Raw genomic sequence first — 24,563 nt, forward strand, 5'->3', positions numbered from 1 at the left:
TAGTCTCGACTCAGTCTCAACCAGTCTCGGCCTGTATCGACTTGTCTTGACCTTCAAATATAGTTTTGACTGGTGTAAATCAGCCCGTCTAACTAAATTAAATATTGATCTTACAAAATTCAAGCTTATTAGGTAGTTTGATTTATTGCTGTGAAATGAAAGAATTTAATTTTACAATATGTAAAAAAAAAATTATTATATACAAATTCAGATAGGCATCTTTAATTTTTTTTATAACTTTTTCAAATCAACTTGGATTATCCTCAAACTATGCAGATATCTTAGATATATATCAAGCTTACTGAATCCCATTTCATTTAGTTTTTTGTTGTATTGCTGTAAAATTTAAGAATTAAAGTAATCTTGGTATAAAAAGCTAGGATTTGCAATTCGGACAAAATAGAGATAGTACACTTTAATTTTTTTAATAAATTTTTCAAATCAACTTGGATTTGCATCAAACTATGCAGCTATCTTACATATATATCAAGCTTACTGAATCCCATTTCATTTAGTTTTTTGTTGTATTGCTGTAAAAATTTAAGAATTAAAGTAATCTTGGTATAAAAAGCTAGGATTTGCAATTCGGACAAAATAGAGATAGTACACTTTAATTTTTTTAATGACTTTTTCAAATCAATTTGGATTTGCATCAAACTATGCAGCTATCTTACATATATATCAAGCTTACTGAATCCCATTTCATTTAGTTTTTTGTTGTATTGCTGTAAAATTTAAGAATTAAAGTAATCTTGGTATAAAAAGTTAGGATTTGCATTTCCGACAAAATAGAGATAGTACACCTTAATTTTTTTAATAACTTTTTCAAATCAACTTGGATTTGCATCAAACTATGCAGCTATCTTACATATGTATCAAGCTTACTGAATCCCATTTCATTTAGTTTTTTGTTGTATTGCTGTAAAATTTAAGAATTAAAGTAATCTTGGTATAAAAAGCTAGGATTTGCAATTCGGACAAAATAGAGATAGTACACTTTAATTTTTTTAATATCTTTTTCAAATCAACTTGGATTTTCATCAATCTATGCAGCTATCTAACATATATATCAAGCTTACTGAATCCCAGGTTATTTTATTTTTTGTTGTATTGCTGTCAAATTTAAGAATTAAATTAATCTAGGTCAAAAAAGCTAGAATTTGCAGTTCGAACAAAATAGAGATAGTACACTTTAATTTGTTTAATAACTTTTTCAAATCAACTTAGATTTGCATCAAACTATGCAGCTATCTTACATATATATCAAGCTTACTGAATCCCATTTCATTTAGTTTTTTGTTGTATTGCTGTAAAAATTTAAGAATTAAAGTAAACTTGGTATAAAAAGCTAGGATTTGCAATTCGGACAAAATAGAGATAGTACACTTTAATTTTTTTAATAACTTTTTCAAATCAACTTGGATTTGCATCAAACTATGCAGCTATTTAACATATATATCAAGCTTACTGAATCCCATTTCATTTAGTTTTTTGTTGTATTGCTGTAAAATTTAAGAATTAAAGTAATCTTGGTATAAAAAGCTAGGATTTGCAATTCAGACAAAATAGAGATAGTACACTTTAATTTGTTTAATAACTTTTTCAAATCAACTTGGATTTGCATCAAACTATGCAGCTATCTTACATATGTATCAAGCTTACTGAATCCCATTTCATTTAGTTTTTTGTTGTATTGCTGTAAAATTTAAGAATTAAAGTAATCTTGGTATAAAAAGCTAGGATTTGCAATTCGGACAAAATAGAGATAGTACACTTTAATTTTTTTAATATCTTTTTCAAATCAACTTGGATTTGCATCAAACTATGCAGCTATCTTACATATATATCAAGCTTACTGAATCCCATTTCATTTAGTTTTTCGTTGTATTGCTGTAAAATTTAAGAATTAAAGTAATCTAGGTATAAAAAGCTAGGATTTGCAATTCGGACAAAATAGAGATAGTACACTTTAATTTTTTTAATAACTTTTTCAAATCAACTAGGATTTGCATCAAACTATGCAACTATCATACATATATATCAAGCTTACTGAATCCCATTTCATTTAGTTTTTTGTTGTATTGCTGTAAAATTTAAGAATTAAAGTAATCTTGGTACAAAAAGCTAGGATTTGCAATTCGGACAAAATAGAGATAGTACACTTTAATTTTTATAATAACTTTTTCAAATCAACTTGGATTTTCATCAAACTATGCAGCTATCTAACATATATATCAAGCTTACTGAATCCCAGGTTATTTTGTTTTTTGTTGTATTGCTGTCAAATTTAAGAATTAAATTAATCTAGGTCAAAAAAGCTAGAATTTGCAGTTCGAACAAAATAGAGATAGTACACTTTAAGTTTTTTAATAACTTTTTCAAATCAACATGGATTTTATTAAAACTATATAGCTACCTTGGTGATCTTACTAAATCCCAGGTTGTTATGAAGTTTTAAAATATTTTTTTGTCAAATTTAATGACATGGCACTATACATGATTTAATTACATCAGTACACATGAGTTTTACAGGTAAAAAGAAAGCCCTACTGTTCTTAAACTCATGTATTACTTATCTAGTGAATTAAAAGCCCTGCGATTTAGATTTAACAGGATGTTGCAACTTTGAATAAATGTTATTTAGAATTTAAAACTCTCTGGTAGATGTGATCTTTTTAATAAGTTTGCCTCAAGGAGAAGGTATTGCTTTATAAATCACCACAAATCAGAAGAACTATTTTAATAATTTCTAATGTTTCATCCCTTTTTGATATATTTATATAGTGTATATCAAAAGGAATAAAACATTAAAGGAATTATATAACTATTTTATATATACTTTTTCTCAAATTATGAGAAAAGATATATTTCTAATATCGTAGCTTTTTGACCTAGGTTAATTAAATTCTTAAATTTGACAGAAATACACCAAACAAAATAACAACCTATGATTCAGTAAGATCAATATATTGCAAAGATATTTGTAGAGTTTGATGAAAATCTAAGTAGATTTGAAAAAGTTATGAAAAAAATTAAAGTGTACCATCTCTATTTTGTCAAAACTGCAAATCTTAGCTTTTTTTACCTAGATTAAATTAATTCTTAAATTTGACAGCAATACAACAAACTTTATAACAACCTGGGATTCAGTAAGATGAATACATCACCAAGATTATATATAGTTTCAATAAAATCCAAGTTGAATTTAAAAAGTTATAAAAAGAATTAAAGTGTACTATCTGTATTTTGTTCGAACTGCAAATTCTAGCTTTTTTGACCAAGATTACTTAAATTCTTAAATTTTACAGCAATACAACAAAAAACTAAATAAAATGGGAATCAGTAAGCTTGATATATATGTAAGATAGCTGCAAAGTTTGATGAAAATCCAAGTTGATTTGAAAAAGTTATTAAACAAATTAAAGTGTACTATCTCTATTTTGTACGAATTGCAAATCCCAGCTTTTTTTTACCAAGATTACTTTATTTTAAAATTTTACAGCAATACAACAAAAAACTAAATGAAATTGGATTCAGTCAGCTTGATATCTACGTAAGATAGCTGCATAGTTTGATGAAAATCCAAGTTGATTTGAAAAAGTTATTAAAAAAAATAAAGTGTACTATCTCTATTTTGTCCGAATTGCAAATCCAAGCTTTTTTTACCAAGATTACTTAAATTCTTGAATTTTACAGCAATACAACAAAAAACTAAATGAAATGGGATTCAGTAAGCTTGGTATTTATGTAAGATAGCTGCATAGTTTGATGAAAATCCAAGTTGATTTGAAAAAGTTATTAAACAAATTAAAGTGTACTATCTCTATTTTGTACGAATTGCAAATCCCAGCTTTTTTTACCAAGATTACTTTATTTTTAAATTTTACAGCAATACAAAAAAAAAAACTAAATGAAATGGGAATCTAGTAAGCTTGATATATATGTAAGATAGCTGCATAGTTTGATGAAAATCCAAGTTGATTTGAAAAAGTTATTAAACATATTAAAGTGTACTATCTCTATTTTGTCCGAATTGCAAATCCCAGCTTTTTATACCAAGATTACTTAAATTCTTAAATTTTACAGCAATACAAAAAAAAACTAAATGAAATGGGATTCAGTAAGCTTGATATATATGTAAGATAGCTGCATAGTTTCATGAAAATCCAAGTTGATTTGAAAAAGTAATTAAAAAAATTAAAGATGCCTATCTGAATTTTTATAAAATAATTTTTATTTTTACATATTGTAAAATTAAATTCTTTCATTTCACAACAATAAATCAAACTACCTAATAAGCTTGAATTTTGTAAGATCAATATTTAATTTAGTTAGACGGGCTGATTTACACCAGTCAAAACTAAATTTGAAGGTCAAGACTAGTCGAGACAGGTCGAGACTAGTCAAGACAGGTCGAGACAGGTCGAGCCTTGGTCAAGACCATTTCAGACTACACAAAGATCATCAAGTACTGAATCAGACTAAGTAAGTAAAGTCGAGACCTAGTCGAGTACACTTAAGTACAGTTAAGTACAGTCGAGACAATGTCGAGACTAGTTGAGTAAAATGAGTGCTCGATTTTACTGGTCGAGCACAAAAACTGGTCAATTCAGACTCTGAGGAGTTTGTAGTGATAGTAGCTCTCCAAAAAGTATGTTTGAGGATGTCATATTATAACGCTCATTTAAAATTATTCATGCTGCTCTTTTTGAAGCTTAAAAAATACTATCATCATTAGCAACATTGTTGGCACCTAACGAAACGGTGCAATAATAATTTAAAATGTGGTAAAAAATTGACTTATTTGTTTAACTAATCCTGATTCAATACATGTAATGAAATCGAGTGGACCTAAGGACAAAACTAGTTTATATACTAAAATTGCAGCACAAATATCGCATTTTACAAAGTTTTGTGACTATTAGTTGTGTTGTCGTATGAAATTCATTTATATATTTTATTATCATATATAGTAACGTATCTTTTAGTATTACGTTAACACTTTTATTTTGCGTTAATTGTTTTCTCTAAAAGAGTCATCCTTCCTTCCTTTTCATATATATTGAAATACAATAAAATATATGTCATTGCATTTTCTGCATATTTTTTTTCAATTTGATAAATCTGTTAGGATGGTCCTAGGACCATCGTACTTAGGACTGTCCTAAAATAGCTTTGTTTTACATCCTGAGACATGTCTCAGACACGTCCTAAGACCATCCTAAATAATGTCCTAAGACATATCTTAGGACATATCCTAGGACACCTTCATTAACACGTTCCCTGATTTACTTTTAAGACTTGCCTCTGTTTTGTATCCACCACATCCACCAAAATAATCAAATGATGTGTAGGATATTGTATTATACTCAGCAGAGTCAAGTATTCTGGGATGAGCATTTTTACAACAAAATATTATTCCTTGCGTGGTATGTGTTTCATTGCTATGGTTGACGCCACAACACTGCAGCTGAAAACATTAGAAGACGACTTATAAATATTCAAAATTGGAATTTCTTATGATGATGACTTTTTTTATTAACTTTTTTTTAGCATTGCCCACTTAGTATCTACTGTCAATATTTTTGTATTGTACGAGACTTGAACCTTAATCAATAATTTCCTTTCGATTGTTTTTTTTAACTTATCTTTTCGTCATTTTTTTTCTTTATTTTTCATTGTTTGTATTTCTCTCTTTGTAACTTTCCTTTCTTTAAGAATATAGCAGTATGTCTTTTTAAATTTCTTACAATTTCTTATTAATTCTTTAAAAATTTTAAAAACATGTTCTTTTAAACATAGTTATGTCGGAAATTTTTTTTCTATCTCAATGTCTACGGATGTCTTACTGTCATAATCATATCATTCCACTTCGTAGTTATTACATTTCCAAAGCCGGGAATAAAATAACCTAATTGTTGTAAAGACAACTGAAATTTCATGCCACCATTGATCTGTAAAGAAAGATATTTTCAATTTTAAAGATATACTTTTCCACTATACCACATTCTATAAAACATAATAAATGACATTCGTCCGAAAGCTTTTCTGGATTCAGCTTTCCAAGGAACGCTCAAAGCCGAAAATTCAAAAGTAAAGAATATAATGTAAAATTAAACTAAACAGTTGATGAGCTATATAACCAAAACGGACCTAAAAATAATAGTCAACCCCATCTAATAGACGTTTATAATAGTCAACCCCATCTAATAGACGTTTATAATAGTCAACCCCATCTAATAGACGTTTATAATAGTCAACCCCATCTAATAGACGTTTATAATAGTCAACTCCATCTAATAGACGTTTTGCTCTCTAATGCATTTTAATTCATTTTGAGTTCGTGTGATTACCTCAACCTTTTTTCTTGTGTGAAATGTTCAAATAAAAAACGATTTACGATTGTAAACTACTGTCTCGTGGTTACATTTCGAAAAATTGTAAACTTATTTCGCTTCTTACTTTCATTAAGACCACATAGTGAAGATCGTTGTTGACAAAATAGAAGAAGAAGCATACAAAAACATTGTAACAATACTAATCTAAAAAAAAGTAAAATATCAAAAATACCGAACTCAAAATGGAAAGTCTCTTATTAAATGGAAAAATCAAAAGCTCAAACACATCAAACAAATGGAAAACAACTGTCATATTCCATATTACATTATGTAGAAAAAAGAAACCGATTGATAATCAGTATATCTATATCGATAAACAAAATTATAGGCTAATAGAGAGTACAGTATATTTTACACTGTAAAGATATGCGTGTATTAGACTTCAACCAAAGAAATCAAAAGACAAGAATACGACAATAAAAAAACTGGTTATGAAATATGTCAGGGTAGAAATCAATCTTGGTCTTGGATAAATAGAGAATATCATATGGCTTTTTCAATATCGCATCCGTATCAACCCGAGACACCAATATAATCCCAAGAGCTCTGCTCGTGAGATTATATTGGTTGAGGGTTGATATGGTGTGTGATATTGAAAAAGCCATATCATATACACTTTATTATATGCATATACCTCAAGTAGATGTTTTTTATGTAACATGACGTCATACAGATTATAGGTTTTACATGACGTCATACAGATTATAGGTTTTACATGACGTCATACAGATAAGGGATTTGAAAGCCTTTGCAACAGTGACTGCAATCGATGACGTGACGTCTTACAGATTAAAGGTGTGATAAAGCTTTTGCAACCGTGCTGATATCGATATCATCACGGATGGCTGATACAGCATGCTTGCCAATGATTGTATTACACATACAATTTATCTGTATTTACTACTAAGTATATAATAAGAAGTCTTATTAGATCCCTTTTTTTCAATCAAACCTATTTAATTCTACTGATAAAGGAAAATGTTATTAATTTTGTGACATTCACAGGATAAATTCACAAAAGAAGGTTATCATACCGGTCGCAAACCGTTCTTTATAATTAGGTTGTTTTAAATGCGAAGAAAGTTCACGAATCTAACCTCTTATCACTGTCCTTCATCTCAAGGTAAAATTGAGGCATTAAACATTGAGAAAATATGAAGGAAAGAAATGTGTACGCCTTTAGTTGATTTTTCATCTACGTTCAATAATCTCAGTGACTAATTTTAAGTTCAAGCTGAGAGGTTTCATTCCAGTTCTAACTATGAAATAATAAGAATTTGTGTTTTGCCATGGCGTAGTCAGTGTATTTTCGACTTATGAGTTTGATTGTCCTTTTAATATCTTTTGTTTCTTTTATATATGAACTACAGCAATTTCAATGACTTGGGACTTTAGATCAAAAGTTTAAAATTAAAACCAATAACGTTTACGCTGCCGCAAAACAAATGATTGTAATTTGCAATATTATAGTGCATACCTTTGCAATGAAAAATATCCAAAATGTAACTGCAAGGATTCTTGGTACATGCAAAACCAGAGAGAGAGCTGTGCTCTGAAATAGAAAGTGTTAATATAAAAATTGTTGTACATCTTCATCCCTTGGCAGTTGTCTAATTGATAATCATATTACACCTCCATATTTTTGTATTGAATTATTTTACTACAAAAGCAACCCACCAACACAAAAAACACAAATAAAAACAATCTTATCTGTATTTATATGTGGACAGTTGATTGTCTTTTTTCATTTGAAACTAATGTCGTATTTCTTTAATCGATTGATTGTTTATCTTTAGCTCCTTTGTATTTGAATCTCAACTTAACTGACTGTTTTTCTTAAAAGAAGGTACAATGAATAAACTGGTATATTTAGGATTCTTTAACGCTACATTATTGATACTACCATTATCATTTTCTTTTTTTAACTAAACAAGTTGTTGCTAAATTGCATACCGTTACAAGTAAGATTGGTGATTTTTTCCAGGAACCAACTAAGCCAAGAACAGCTACTGTCGATGTTACTGTCCCAAGTACAACAGAAGCTGCAGCAAGACCAACCAGTATATCATAAAAATAGTAGTTGTGAAACTGTAGTTTGTAAAATATATGTTTGAGGGAGCTATTATTTATAAATTCGTCTAATAGAAGTGTTAATCCTAGTCCAAGAAGTCCAACACCTGCTGTCTAAAAAAATATTTCAAGTAATTTTATTGCTTGTCGCACTAATGTGGTTTCTTTTTGTTATCTTCTTTTTCAGCTTTTAATTAGTCTAATTTGGTGTTATCCTTAATTGCTTCATTAAAATTATTATGTGTAATTACTATTGTAAAATCAAATTCGGACGAAAGCTATATTAACAGTTAACATAGTGTTCAGTTTTAATATGAATCCATGTTATTTTGTGAAAACACAAATTTCAAAAAAAAAAAAGATACAATGATACAAGAGTAAAATGCTTAATTAAATACTAGGCAACATTGTTAGGCAAATATATTAATTCTTCGACGAACATTGAAGATGTGGATAAGTATTTCAAATATATTGCTCATGACCTCTATCACTACCAATACTCACAAGAGAGCCTATTTTAAATAAGACCGACGCAACAACAACTTTTGACCTGCAACGAAAGGTAGTTAGAATTATCATAATGATCTCTCGGACCTCACTCAATTAGACTGTTTGTCGACATTTTCTGACAATACTTCATATTGTAAAGGATATTGGTAATTTTGGGGTTTAGCTGAAGCCCGCCTCCGGGTGCGAGATTTTCTCGCTGTGTTGAAGACCCATTGGTGGCCTTCGCCTGTTTTCTGCTCTTTGGTCACTTTGTTGTCTCTTTGACATATTCTCCATTTTCATTCTCAATTTTTTTCGGTTTTTATTTCAACGGTAGTCGGTTGAAGAGAACTATTCTGTTGAAACAAGTATCGAATTTACAGAAATGTTCGTTGTTAAGAAAACTGATATAATATTTCAAGCAATATACAAAATGTATGTAAAAACAAATGATCAACAAAACAACCAATATGTCAAGTTTCTTCAACGCAAGAGAACTAAGTATTCTCAAAATCATTTTAAAATAAAACATTACTACTAATGTTAAAATGAATTGATAAAATACCATTTAGGGGGAATATTAGTTAAGAGGGTGTCCATGGAAAAACCAGGCAGTGGATGGCACATGACATATTTTGTTTTCAAAATTTTTTCATCTATTTCATATCACAAATTCATTCTTTCTCAAAGTTAAATTTTGTTTTTTATTAACTGCAACAAATTAAGAGAAAAAAAATACATAGAAAGCACTGAAAATTCATTGAAAAGGGGAGATAACTCTTCATTTTGTACAAAATTTTGTTGCATTGTTAGTGAACTTTAAAATCATTTTCTGAGCCATCCACTGTTGATTCAAAAATATCTTTGACATATATATCCTTTGTGTGATATAAACATCGCATTGGAACCAAAAATTCAGTGGGAAAAAAATTATGTTGCGCCACCCATATCATAGGATTTGCCTGATATTTACTTGGACAGCCTCTTAAATAGTATGCTAATGACCTAATACCATATAAATGGGGTCAGTAAATTCCATATGGGGTCCCTAGCATACTATGTATTGAATTTGTCTTACCGGCTATCTTAACATGTGGTATTTAGACTAGTGGCCTATCAAAATGATCAAGTCTTCAATATTAAGAACCTACTTCCATGGATCTATACAAAAACAAATGTCAATAATAACAGCTTGTTAGCTTTTAATGTGTTTAATGAATTTATTTCAATCGTTCATCATCAATTTCTTCGTCTGTTGAAACCTTTCAATTTTTTCCTTAACACCGTGTTGTTTTTACAAAAGGACGTAACACCACTACTAACCATGTATTGAAATAAACCACACCTATTAACCCAATATGAAATATACACGGTCTCCACGCGGTCGTTTTTAACCAGTTATATTTTTATAAATGTATAGGAGGTAAGATAAAATGCTATATTCACCTGTTCCAATTTTCCTTTATAAAGATGATCAGACTTCGAAATATTCCATGCTTCAAACTTAACATAAGATAGTACTTATTCTCTGAAATACTTGGTTTCTTTTCTTTATAGTCAAGTTTACGAAAAGTGTATTCAGCTGCAACTATTGTAACTATCTGTAATAAATCATACAATATATAAACACAAAAGGCAGAACAATAAGCGTTAGAGTAATCTTTCTTTTAACATAAACCTTCTAATTACATGTTTTCTTGAATTAGTAAATATTTACTAATTCAAGAAAACATGTAAATAGTAGGTTTATGTATAATTTCAATAATTTAAAAAAACTCGCATCTCCAAACATCTCTTACGATTACGATCCTTTTTAACATATTGCACACCTTCTATTTTTCTTGACATTTTTTAAAATTAGTTTTCTTTACCAATCCAGTGACTAATGAGGCATGCGGTTGTCTGTCCGTTTGTAAATAATAAAGTCACTTGAATCGGCTGTTGAATCTTTCATTGATTTATGAGTATGTTGGTTATTGTTCAATATAGGAAACAGTTGTTTACCAGTTTTCAGTTAAAGTTGATCACAAATTGAGATCAATAATACTCCTCAAATCAATTTTTGTTGTTGGGTGGGTTTTGCTCAATTATTGAAACGATTTGTGGACAGTTGTTTATCTTTTCGTTATTTCTACTTGGCCATAGTATTATTTGTTTTTCTTTATTTATGGTTTCTCTGTCCTTTTGCATATCAGATGTTGCTATGATTTTAATAAAAAATCAAGGAATTTATATATTTAGTAACCTGGAAAAAGTTCAAACACACCCTATGAAAAAAACAGGATGATTACAAAATATCAAGTGAAAGTTGAATATTTAGAATCAGACAGCCACAAGTTTTTTGTTTTTTCCTTTCTTATTCCTCTGGTTTTAGTGATGTTCGTGTTGTTTAGTCTTTGATATTGTAGGTTCTGTTTTTTATACTGCTGATTATCGTTTCATCGTTAAATGTTGGTTTTTTTTTGTCATGAGTTTGTTTTCCATTAATGAGTCTGGTATGTTTCGCCTCACTTTTATCTGTTTAAATCCATTAGCGTGTATTAGTATTTTCAATAAAAACTATTCATAGTACAATTTCAAATGATTACTGGGACATTGTATGTGCAAATAGGATAAAAAGTTGTAAAAGATATTTTAAAACTGTATCGCCGACATAAATAATTCAACAAAGTCGCTTTAATGTTTTAAGCGCTCAGTGTTATAATGTATTGATGAATACCTGACATACTATACACGTCATAGATATACCGATGTATATCTCTAAGTAAGTGTCTAATTTCTGGACATACACACTACCACAGTGATATATTTCTGGATAACTATTTTGGCATCCAAGCTACAAATATGAATAATGCACAAGGTCATGCTTTTCTCAGAATATTAATGATATATTCACTTTTAATTCGTTTGGTGTGTACTGATCGGTGTGTTGTCGGGATGTTTATTTAGCTTGAATCGATCATCCAAACCCGATATTGTTTTTTATTGTTAACGTATGAATCAATTTCTTAACAATCGACTACTTTCTATAAGTATATAACTAAATATATATGTTAATGTATTTCTTATATTTAAAAAACTGTCTTTCACTTGGATATTTTGGATATTATATGTAATATATTTTATTTTGACTTTAGTATATGAAATATGAGCTTTGAAAAATTGAATTTAAAATCATAAATTTAGTATTAATTACGAACCTGTATTTGTTTAAAAAATAAGTGATATTCCCCGTTTGCAATTCTACGTTCATTAATTATTAAGCAACTAAGGTTCATACTATCTCATGCAAAGTTTGCCTGAGATGATTTTTACTATTCCATTTTGGTCCTGTCTGATCATATAGCTTCGAACGTTTCACGGTTATTATTCCGATTAGATCACAATAATGAGATGTAATCAGATGGGCAATGATTCAGAGTTGTAAAGACGTGGATGTAGGTATGTATAGGTCATCGTACGGCATTCAACGACAAGAAACAAATAATTACATGAGTCAGCTGTTACAGGTCCCGGCATGAAAAATAACAAAACAATTCGAACAAAAAAAGGTACGTTTTATCTTATAACAATAAAATTAGTAAAATCACATATGACAGATGAGGAATATATGACTACTTGTATGTTCTTATTTTAAGATCTAAGATCAGGTAGACACGGCTCCCCATGAGTTGTCGTATCAGTCAGTCAAATTGTCTTAACAATTCTGCTTAATATGAATAAAGGTTTTGTAGGATTTCTTCTCCGTGAATAAACAAATAGATTCAGTGTATTTACAGTTTGGGCTGACAAAGTTTGATTGGGCTTTACAAATTTATCTCCCTTTGACAATTTTAGAACCTGTAATAGGCTGTATTTCAATTTTGATTTATCAATATTGTGGTTGATGCTCTGATTAAATTCCAATTACTGGTCGTTCTCAGAAGTAAATTGGCCTCTACATGAAAATTGCTAATTTATAAATAAGAAATACATATCATACAGTGTGTACATGCATGTAAAAGTTTTATATGTATTTGACTTGTAGTAAATAAAGGTTAATGAATTTTACAGCAATGATGGATGATATTTTTTTGTATTTATTCAAACAAGGTTAATGTATTCTAATAACCGTTCAATACTAAGTACCGACAAATTTTCAGTTCAATTTAAATATATGTATTGATAGGACCATACTGTGAAAAAGGACAGATCATATAAAATATAGTCACTTATTTATCACATTGTACTAAGGACAAAAAGGTCACAATTAATTAGTTCACAAGTGTTTGAATATCTTAAGGATCTACTTAGGTCAGGTTTAGAAGTACAAAAAGAAGCAATTGTTTAAGGCTAAAACGAAAAATTTACAAATCAAATCAGATTTTTTTTTTTATTGTTTTGGTTTAGATATTCCTGTGCATTCGCAGTCTTCACAAAAGGTGGAAATTTGTGCCTGATATATGTTCAGGCAAATGTAAAATTTTGCCTTGCTGCTGAGCTTTGAACATTGTTTTTTAGATTGATGATGTGCTTTAATTTACAGAATCCAGAATAATGGGCCATTATAATCTACAGAAAATGGACCCGAATAATAAAGAACACAGACAAATATGACAAAACAAAAGAAGAAAAAAATGAATGAAGACATAAATTTTATAATTTTTTCGGAACAAAATGGGAATGAACGCTAAACAAATACTTGTGACAAAGGATCCAGTCTTTGTCAATAAGAACATCATTGATGGAAGATACATTGGAAAAAGACCACCAAACTTTTTTATCTTAGCCATTGTTATTACTGTGTTAAATCCGCTATTGGGACCAAAAGCTATTTTGTTCTCCTGTAAGTATTTAATCACTTTTTGATGCAGCAGCTCACAATAATACCAGGTACAATGTACATAAACTCGTCCAAGATAACAGAATTAAACAAGGGTTTCGTGACTTTCGTCTACAAAAGACTGTGAAGCTCGATTCAAAACAGTTGAAAAGGCCAATTAAAGTTGTATATATATTTTTATTATCTTTAGGGGCACCACTTTGATCCCTGCCACCTTTTCCTGAATCTTACGCTATTGTTCAAATAATTACACATGTACAGTTTCACTAGTACATACTTTTTCTATGTATTACATGTAAGTACATGTTACTTTTTGCATGAATAACTACAAGGAAAATATTTTCATTGTATTGTAATTGAGATATTTAAACAAAAAGTGCCACTGGCTTTTTTAGATTAAAATATGGTGTCTCAAATTTTAGAATATAGCAAAGTGCTCTCGACCAATAAAATTGTAGGATTTGATGTCTCTTAATTGTGAAGATTAATGTAATCATGTTCTTAGTCAGGGATTATCCTATTATTTGGGTCTATTTACAGTTTAAAACAAAGAGATTCTATAAATGAGTTAAAACTGCCCCATCAAAGCACATTTATCAGATCGAAAGGATTATCACATTAATTGAAACTGACAACTTGAATTGTAAACAAACAAACAAATCAAAATAAATTGAAGTTTACTGGTGCAGTAAAATTTGTACCTAGTTTAATGTGATTATGAAAATATTAATAACTTTAAATTACAACAAAAAAAAACAATATCAAAGCAAAAGAAAAAGAAAATAAGTTGTACAATAAAAAATAACCTAAATCTCTAACTTTCCAAAACTTTAATTACTGAACCAGCGGTTGAGAAGAATAGTTATTTTTGATAAATATAAGAAGATGTGATATATATGAGTGCCAATGAGACAACTCCCATCCAATTCACAATTAGTAAAAAGTAAACCATTATAGGTCAAAGTACGGCCTTCAACGCGAAGGCTTGGCTCACACCGAACAGCAAGATATAAAGGGTCCCAACAATGACTAGTGTAAAACCATTTAAACAGGAAAACCAACGGTCTAGTCATATAAAATCTTGTGTTTTGAATTTCAAGCAATTTGATTGTACAAGGACTTGATATATTTACTTAAGTTGGAAAAAAGAATGTCGCATAAAATGATGATCATATTGCGGTCAATTTATAAACTTCAAAGAATTTGATCCCTTTCATTATGAGAACTGATAATGTCTGCAGGGAATGTGCCACCTTAACCTATGTTTTGACACAGCTTTACTTTGACTTAGAAATATTTATTTACAAAAACACAAAAACCTGTAATTTTATTATTGATCTATTGATTTCTAATGTCTACTGCTAACGACTTTATCTATGAACTTGATGAACCATTGTTATATATTTAGATATGTATATATATCTTATATGTGTAATTCAGTTACATTTATATGTTTATACGGAATTGTACAAATGTACAAATGTACAAATGGTATTAAATATCGTTAACGTAAGACGTGTTTTTGTTCATGAGCTAGACCCAACCCAAAACTAAAGTTTAAAGACGAAGCCCATATCGTCACACCATGCATACATCTTTATTGTTTTCTAAATTAACATAGCTTTAGTTTTGACATGAAATAGAAACAAAAAAAATATGTGGAACACCCACTTGTACTAAACTCCATACGCCGATTTATGGTCAATATATTTTGTCAACTTATCATGCAAAAAGGTTGACATCTCAATATACATTGTTCTTACATGTACATGTACTAGAACCAGCAGCCACATTTCTATCATCTTTTCTTTCAGATGTCAATGGCCTTTTTAAATCGTCAATATAAAAAAGAAGATATGGTATGATTGCCAATGAGACAACTATCCACAAAAGACCAAAATGACACAGACATTAACATATATAGGTCACCGTACGGCCTTCAACAATGAGCAAAGCCCATACCGCATAGTCAGCTATAAAAGGCCCCGATAAGACAATGCAAAACAATTCAAACGAGAAAACTAACGGCCTTATTTATGTAAAAAAATGAACGAAAAACAAATATGTAACACATAAACAAACGACAACCACTGGCTCCTGACTTGGGACAGGCACATACATAAATAATGTGGCGGGGTTAAACATGTTAGCGGGATCCCAACCCTCCCCCTAACCTGGGACAGTGGTATAACAGTACAACATAAGAACGAACTATAAAAATCAGTTGAAAAAGGCTTAACTCATCAGATGGACAAAATTATAAGTGGAATGTTTGTTTGATTGACATAGAAACTGGTTAGCTTCCAATTGAGGGACCACGCTGGGGTTTGTCAATGCTGCAATTGGTGGGGTTTGCTACGTTTTTATATTAAACTCAAAATCTTGTAAATCTTTGTCACAAATTTGACTTATATGACTGCTATGATACCAGTGAGAATATTTACATTAAAAATAAACTATCAATAGACCAATTAAAGACTCGCACTAAATTTCATAGTATATACCTTTTCATAGACTAACATTAACCTTAACTTTTATAATAACTGAATAACACATGTACTGCACTGTGTAGCATGACATTTTATGTATAAAGGTTTAAACATTTTATTTAATGCTCAAATAAATGCTTGAATGTGTTTCCATACTTTCATACAGATTAATGGACCAAAAATATAAACAATATAATAATGGAGTCATTATGAATTTAAAGATATGAAAAAAAAAATGGCAAAAATTGAGAATTGTGAAAAATTGCCGAAGGCTAAGAATGAACAAAACAAACAAATGAAGTTCCATTTACAATGTATACTCAATACCTAAAAATACACGCTGATCCCGCATGATTCTATTTTGAAAGAAGTCGAAAAACTTGTCACAAATGTAACACAAAAAAAAACTCTTTTAAAAGTTATATATACTATATAGTGTATCAAACATCTTTCAGTTTTATTTCTGTATCTTTACTGTTTACAAAACTTTTGAAATAATAAATCTTTTCTACCGCAGGAATAGATTACCTTAGCTGTATTTGACAAAACTTTTAGGAATTTTTGGTCTTCAATGCTCTTCAACTTCGTACTTTATTTGGCCTTTTCAACTTTTTTTTATTCCAGCGTCACTGATTAGTCTTTTGTAGACGAAACGCGCTTCCAGCGCAAATACAAAATTTCAATCCTGGTACCTATGGCGAGTTTATTTACACTTTAAAAGGGAGTAGCCTTTCCCGCAAATTTGTTTATTTTATCAAAACACATGCTTTATATTGTTTTAAACGACGTTACAGGTCAAGTTTGGGACATGCCTGTTTAGTATTTAATTATCTATTTGTACAATTCAAAATGATTTTGTGAATTCATATTTTGGGGAAAATAAGGCCTTAAACTTGTTAAAACCTATCCCGAATAGAAACAACAATATCTCACCTTTTTTAGAAAGTTTGGGAAGGTTTTTTCCCAGTACGTGTATGATATGTAGTGTTTGATATAAGGAGTAGTGGCTTGGTACGCTAATGTGTAATTAGATAATGTGTCGTTGAGGTGAGTTTTCTGTAAAATAAAAAGACCTAATTTGTATTATAATTCAAAACAAAATGAATGCATCAACCATTCTATTCAGTTCTCTGTAAATATACTTGATCACCGGATCTAGAGAAATGTACCAATTTTATTTCCAAAAAGAAACTAACTTAATTTACATTTATTTTGGACAAGCATTTTGCAATCGATCAGATTTGAAAATACAATGAACAGAACAGCAGTTTCTATCTCAATAATTACAAACTAACGTCGGAAAAACGATATATAAAAATATATACGTTTTGCGAACGTACAAGTGCTGAATTCGAAATGAGTTCAAAAAAGGTGTTTCCAGGAAAAACGTAATGAAATCAAATTAAAATTATTTTCTAAAATACCCGATTTGTTATCAAATTATCATTCTTATTCTGTGTTTATGTCCTCCCTTTAAAATTTGTAACTTACCTTGTCGTATATGATAGAAAGATTCACTATATTTATCAAGTAGACCACTATCATAAAGGAACTCATCAAGACGTTCTGCAATAAATAAACAAATTGTTATATATACAATCCTATCCATTTGATGTTTGCACCTAATTTCTTAGAGGATTTTGTAATCATATGGACATTAATTCCCACAGAAGGTACATTTATTCTAAATTGAGTTGTTCATTCAAAACTTAGATAATAATTAATGTTAAGTATATAAGTTTATAGTATCTTATTTGTTTGATTAATATAAATACTTGGCGTTTTTGAATTATATATGATCATCGACACTTTCTAGCATTTTTATAGTTTATGAGCTCTTGTTGGCAATAGCTGCATGAGATAGCGATTGTATTCAATGTAAAATGTTGATTTATTTATCAGTTAAAATCTTCAGCTTTTGTCGGCCAAAAACATTTATACCATATATTCGGCATTTGTGCTATCAATATGTTGTAAGAATGTTAAAAATAGAGTTAACTAGGTTTGAAATAGAAGCGTTTTTTATATAAATTGCTACATCTTATCTTACAAAAAACGTACAAAACCATCACTTTTTAATTTTGCATGGATTGGAAATCTTCATATTTTGTAATTCAAATCTTGAGGTCATTGTAAAATCTAAACATATCATACATTTTTATAATTATGATCTTAATTCCATCTTATTCATACATAGTTTTTATGTAAAGTTATACATAAGGTAAATCATTGGATAATGTAATAAGCAGGATACCAGTTGTACTTACAACGGCCAGTATTTGCTTTTTCCTTCCAATAGCTCCCCATATTCCAAAAATACCAGAAACCAGCTCTAAGACAAATACTCCAATAAAAGAAAATACAACAGATTTAACGGTTGTTCCTAATGGCATCCCAGCTAGTATCTCAATGTCGATAATTTTGATGACGTCTTCGTTTAAAATGTCGTTGTTAACCTTCATTAATATCAACATCATTATGAAACCAAAGGTAAATGTCTGTAATAAAGAAATTCCAATTTTTTTCTTTGAGTCGTGTAAACTTTCCCCCCTTCATCATTCTCTCTTACACCACACACCATTCCCCTTTTTCACTATAAACTATTCCCCATTGCACCATACACATTTTAATCATACCTGATAGTGCACCTTTAGAACACGTACACCTTTCCCTAACACACGATATACCATTCCCTATTTTATCATTAGTCATTTCCTACTGCACAATACACAATAAGTTCCTCATTATCCTATTACAATCAATCTGAAACGGTCATTTATATCTGAACAGATCTTAAAAGACTTAACAATAAATGGGAAGCAACTGTGTTTATCGTCTTGCCGACTTGTTCCTTTATTCATATGAGGGTAATTTCATTTATATACCTATATGGAGTTATTTTCTTTCAGAACGACAGGTCATTCTTTTTCAGAATCAACCCGGACGATGTTTCAATGAAATATGCTCAAAAGCATACAATAAAAAAATTTATTCGTCTGATAGTTTTTTTCTGCCGATTTGGAAATTTATATTTTAAAGTTCAATCGTTAAAAGATGTAAAAGAAACCTTCATTGCCCGCATTTTAATTTTAGAAACAAATAACGTAAAGTTTTGTTAATTTATCGCTACAATAAAGAAACATTATCATATATATATGTGAGATGAATTTTAATATAGAATTTCATAAATAAAAAGCCAGATTTAACATATTCGTGTGTTAGATTTTGAAAATCTTATTGAGTCACACTGAATAGGTTGGTTGATTTCTGGTTGCTTGCTTAACGTCCAGTGGCAAATATTTCATGCATGTTCAGGACGATAAACGCTGAATAGGAAATCATACTGTTACCTACATGTATTTATATTCGTCTTTGTGTCAGTTCTTAACTTTTTTAAATTTATGTATACCTTTTACTCTATCAAATGATCAACTAATAAGATAAATTAATCTTATATACTATTGAATAATATTAACGTAACTCAGAAAAGGGTCGGGTGCGGAGGATATATAATTATATCTTGATTATTTGTAAATAAAATGTAGTGCTATTCAAAAGATAATCTTTCTGAATTTTTCGTTCGATTCAATTAAAATGGTTAAAAAAATAACCACTTTTCCGCGATAGAAATGACATTACAAATAGAATACATACCCCTCGCCCTTTTCCATAAGCTAAGTGGTACAATAAAATTACTTACAATGTGTCTTGTATTTGTCATACACTGTTATCGGATGGTAACAATACATTTGTGTCTTACTTCATGTAGTTACAGTAATATTTTTATTGTGTATGGATAATATTTTTTGAAAGGTTTATATCTAGATTAATTAGTGAGTTTTATTTCACATTCTAAATGAGCCGTAGGGCGTATTAAAACCTGAACGTATTAGAAAGGAATATCCCACTTTAGTGTTGTCGGTAAAATAGGATACTAAATTTGGCAAATTTTTATAACAAATAATATTTTTTTGACGGTATATAAGTCAGATAATGCATATTTTAAGGATTTTCTTGTCGTAGAACACACCTCGGGGTGTCAGGATTGCTCAAAGAAAGACCTCCCTCCGGTCGGTCTTTCATTTGATCAATACTGACACCCCTCGGTGTGTTCTACGACATGAAAAACCTTAAAATATGCATTATCTATAACATATATGCTTCTTAGGAAGAATAAAAAAGTTAATTAATTATACGCATCTACCAAATTGAACTTGAAGGAAACAATAGATGGATTTTTCGGTCTCATATCTTAATTTTTATCTAGAAATTGATATTGAGGATCGGTTGAGATCAAAACTTTACGAAAAAAGTTATGATTTCAGCTTTCTAAGATCACCTTGGTATCTGTCTACTCTCTAGTTAAATAATTTTCCGTCGTTCAGTCAATAATGAGATTTATCCACTGCGGTAAATACAATAGTGATCAGACAATTCGCTTGCACTTACCTAAGATCTGTTCAGTCTATAATCATATTGTTCAGTACTTGTTATTTACTTGTTCATTTCAATAGCATACTAAATTACCTCATCAACCAAATTTTGTACAACAATTGTTCGAATTGAAACATTGCAAAACAAAAACGTTGCTCGTTTTGTAATACTTTATTTGTAAATACTTTATTGGTTCCTCAAATTCCTTCTGAGTCGGTGCTTTTAAAAAAATAAATCTACACATAGAAGTATTATTAAGTAAAATAAATTTAACCTGTACTGAGTCAGGTACTCCAGTGATTTTATTACTTTCGTGTATTCTTTCGGAAATATGGGTCCTGAAGCTCTTCAACTACGTTCTTTAGTTGGTCTTTTTTAACTTAACTTCTATGAGTCGTTTGAAGACTAAACGAGCGTCTGGCGTACAACATTTGTATCCTGGAATCTATAATGAGTGTATGTTTAAGCCAGATACTTTATTCGCCTTAACCATTGCAGAACGTATACCAGACCCGACCTTTTCGCGTCACATTCGTCCGAAATATAAAAAAAATTATAGAAACAAATAAATTAAAGTTGATGTAAACTAGATAAGGTTGTGGATTGAGATTGGGATCAATTGATATACGCATTTAAATATATATATTATATATATACAAGCAAACAGGATTTAAGTTAATTATTCTGACGACATTGTACTTGATTTCAGATAACGACTTTAATTCTAAAGAGATATAATTTTAATGTTTTAAAAACGATTTGTCGTGGTTTAAATTTAGAATTTGATTCACAAACATCCGTGTTTTATTTTTGATATATTCATAGTTAACAACAAGAAAGGGACAAAAGATATGACTCAAGTTCTGAAATAGCGAGGTCGTTTCCATCCGTGTTCTTTTTAAATATTATATGCAACAATATACAATCACATCTTGTTTAATTTATACTTTGAAATGCTTGAAATTGATAATCAGAATTATTTCACATGTTACATTGTAATTTCGTCTACTTATTTCTTAAAACAAGTGGGAAACGATCCGGGTATTTCGACAGGGTAAGTATCGTCTGAAAAAAATAAAACAACAAAAATATCGAACTCTTGGAAAATATACCTAATTGATGGAATAGGTAAACATAACATAAAGTTCGAATAAAATAATACCGGTATTTCATATTAGAGTTAAAGGATTTTTACCGTAGATAAGGAAAAAAACATTTTTTTCTCGCTGCGTTGAAGACCCATTGGTGGCCTTCGGCTGTTGTCTGCTCTTTGGTCGGGTTGTTGTCTCTTTAACATATTCCCCATTTCCATTCTCAATTTTATTTTAAATGTAATGTAATTGATCTAGTATGCTTAGATCAATTTCCTACAATCTTAACACTGTCGTTGTAATTGGTTCATCTAGACTTGCTTTTGATTTCGAAAATTTTCTAGAGTTATAAGTTTCTAACCGTCCTATTTGAAGCAATATGTGTACTCCTATGGTTATCATCATGCGTGTTTTTCTATAGAGCCTTTTCATTTGTTCTTAATAAATTACTTCAGAACATCCCGTTCTATGCACCAATTGCAAAATGCACAATATGCAATTTCCTCATCTTGGTACAGCTTATTATTGGATTATTTCAGCTCTTCAATATTTGTTTTAGGTTTCGTATTTGGTTTTAGTGTTCAGCATTACTAAAGAAACATTAATGTCGTATGTAGTATGATTCTATTTTTTTTTTTACAAAGATCTGAGGAATCTTGTCATATAGAACTGGTCCATAGTTTTTATTATGTAAATTTTGAGTTGATGTTGCCAATACAAATTCAAAATTACCACCACCTTTGAACAAATGTAAGCATAAAACATGTGAAATACATACACATGGCATCTTCTGAGAAACTGTTTTATACATGTAAACGATATCTTGCACTAATTATACTTTGCTGGTCCTATATTTATTTGCGCTTTTTGTTGCCAATCAAAGCGATATGACCACCGCAGTGGGACAAAACAAAACTATACGAGAAAAAAAATTAATGAGTACAAACAATTTCTTTGCCCCTTTCTCACCAAACTATTACTTAAAACCAAATCATTTACAAATGCTCATAGGATGTTCCCATACTTATTTTTTTTATATATCGTACTATCCGAAAACAAAGATTGACACATCTATTGAACATAGTTTTACGTAGAATCATGTTGTAAATCCTCACAAATAGCTTCTCCACCAAAATTATGCCTAGTTTTTGCTAGTTATCTGACATCCAATATGACTGTCCCCAGAGTTTAACATAGAATCCAATGAGAAAGACAGTAAAAATTATAAAAATATATTAGTGGCACTACCATGCGTGCATTCAGTGGCACTAACACGAATCAAACAAAACTATTCTCACTGATCTGTTTTCACACTTCAAACTATATATTATTTCAAAAACACTACAACCAAATCGATGGTCTCAAAGTAGCTTGCTCGCTTTCAGTGCGGAAGGTTTTTTTTTTATTGCTGCTTATCCAGTTATTACGTGATATTTAAAAATAAGATCAAAGATTGGATGGCTCGGAATCAGAATAATGTGACCAGATAGGGTGTCATATATACCTGTGTTTCATTGTGAATTGCGTTAAAAAGCCGGTCCAGATTGTTAGCATAGTAAACACCAGAGTCAATTATAGTCTCTAAAAAAGCAGAGCTGTAATGTAACATAACCCTAATTTTAATTTTTCTGTTTTTGGTATTTCTATCTACAAACGCATTTTTTTTTAAACGATTTAAGTTATAATATTAATGGAATTTGTTCTAAACTACCAGATGCGCATTTCGACAATAAACGACTCTTTAGTGATGCTCGAGGCCAAAATATTTGACACTCCAAAACGTATTTAAAAATTTTAATTGCTGAGTAAATCACAAAGAATAAAATTATAGCCAAAGCCGGGTCAGAAACCTGACCTTTTCCATTGGAAGATATATTCCTCGATTGAGGATAATTTCTTCAATTCTGTCAGCAAATGTCCATAACACAGTATCCGTATTGTCATGCCAGTACCGAAGTACTGGCTACTGGGATGGTGATATTCTCGGGGACTTATACCCCACTATCAGAGTTATCAACCCAGTGATACGTACATTATTGTAGCAGACAAAATATATATGTATAACTTACCCTGGTTATTAAGGATGCTGTCAAAATAATATTTGCTGAAATAGTCAAACGACCTCGATTTATTTTCACCATTTTTCAAATAATATTTTGATGCTAGCGGTGATGTGGTTGTCAATTTAAATGTCTAATTTGTTATTGTAATACATGTTTCAAACAAAACATACGTGAAATTCGAGGCTATATTACATTTAAATACATCACATTTAAGACGATATATTATATAATAGACTTCCTAGTTCTTTGTTATACAGAGGACACAAGAAAAATAATATAATGAAAAGTAACGGCTTTCCACGAATCTTACACTTAATAAAGTGGTCCAATTTTTGCAACAAACACTTTTTATTACTTATGAATTATTTAGGGTTTTAAAGAAAAAATAAGATATTATTTAATGAAAATTTTAAAACTTGAAAACTCAATCCGATGATACATGCTGAAATATTTCCCCAGGATTAAGTTGAGAGCAATATTATAACACGCCAGTCAACTATTTAAGCTTATTCATCAAAAATATCTAAAATAAACGCTGACTTGTTAATTTTGTAAATAGTAAAGTAACTGTTGCTTTTAATTAGGTATATTTTGTTTGATTTGGCATAACTTCTTTGGATTGTTTACATTTTTCAATGCTATTCGAAACTCCTAATTAATTTTGTATTTACACTGTTCGAGTGCCATTGGTTATTTAATTGCAGACG

At 29.9% G+C, this 24,563-nt stretch overlaps 1 protein-coding gene and 1 long non-coding RNA gene across 2 annotated transcripts; both read right to left on the minus strand.

The window, feature by feature from the left end:
- Positions 1 to 5,305: 5,305 nt before the first annotated feature.
- LOC143082041 (uncharacterized) lies at positions 5,306 to 8,576 on the minus strand. The gene is made up of 4 exons (XR_012980232.1): positions 8,352 to 8,576; positions 7,876 to 7,950; positions 5,850 to 5,954; positions 5,306 to 5,470 (listed from the first exon to the last, which is right to left on the minus strand). It is a non-coding gene; the product is annotated as an uncharacterized LOC143082041 (long non-coding RNA).
- A 1,823-nt stretch (positions 8,577 to 10,399) lies between these two features.
- Positions 10,400 to 23,997, minus strand: LOC143084307 (uncharacterized). The gene is made up of 6 exons (XM_076260719.1): positions 23,863 to 23,997; positions 18,536 to 18,766; positions 17,760 to 17,834; positions 17,202 to 17,324; positions 11,677 to 11,793; positions 10,400 to 10,558 (listed from the first exon to the last, which is right to left on the minus strand). The coding sequence occupies exons 1-6, from the start codon at positions 23,932 to 23,934 to the stop codon at positions 10,400 to 10,402; spliced, it is 777 nt and encodes a 258-aa protein (XP_076116834.1). The 5' UTR covers positions 23,935 to 23,997.
- Positions 23,998 to 24,563: the final 566 nt, after the last annotated feature.

This window comes from Mytilus galloprovincialis, chromosome 7 (genome assembly GCF_965363235.1).
Source record: "Mytilus galloprovincialis chromosome 7, xbMytGall1.hap1.1, whole genome shotgun sequence".
Classification (NCBI taxonomy): Eukaryota; Metazoa; Mollusca; class Bivalvia; order Mytilida; family Mytilidae; genus Mytilus; species Mytilus galloprovincialis.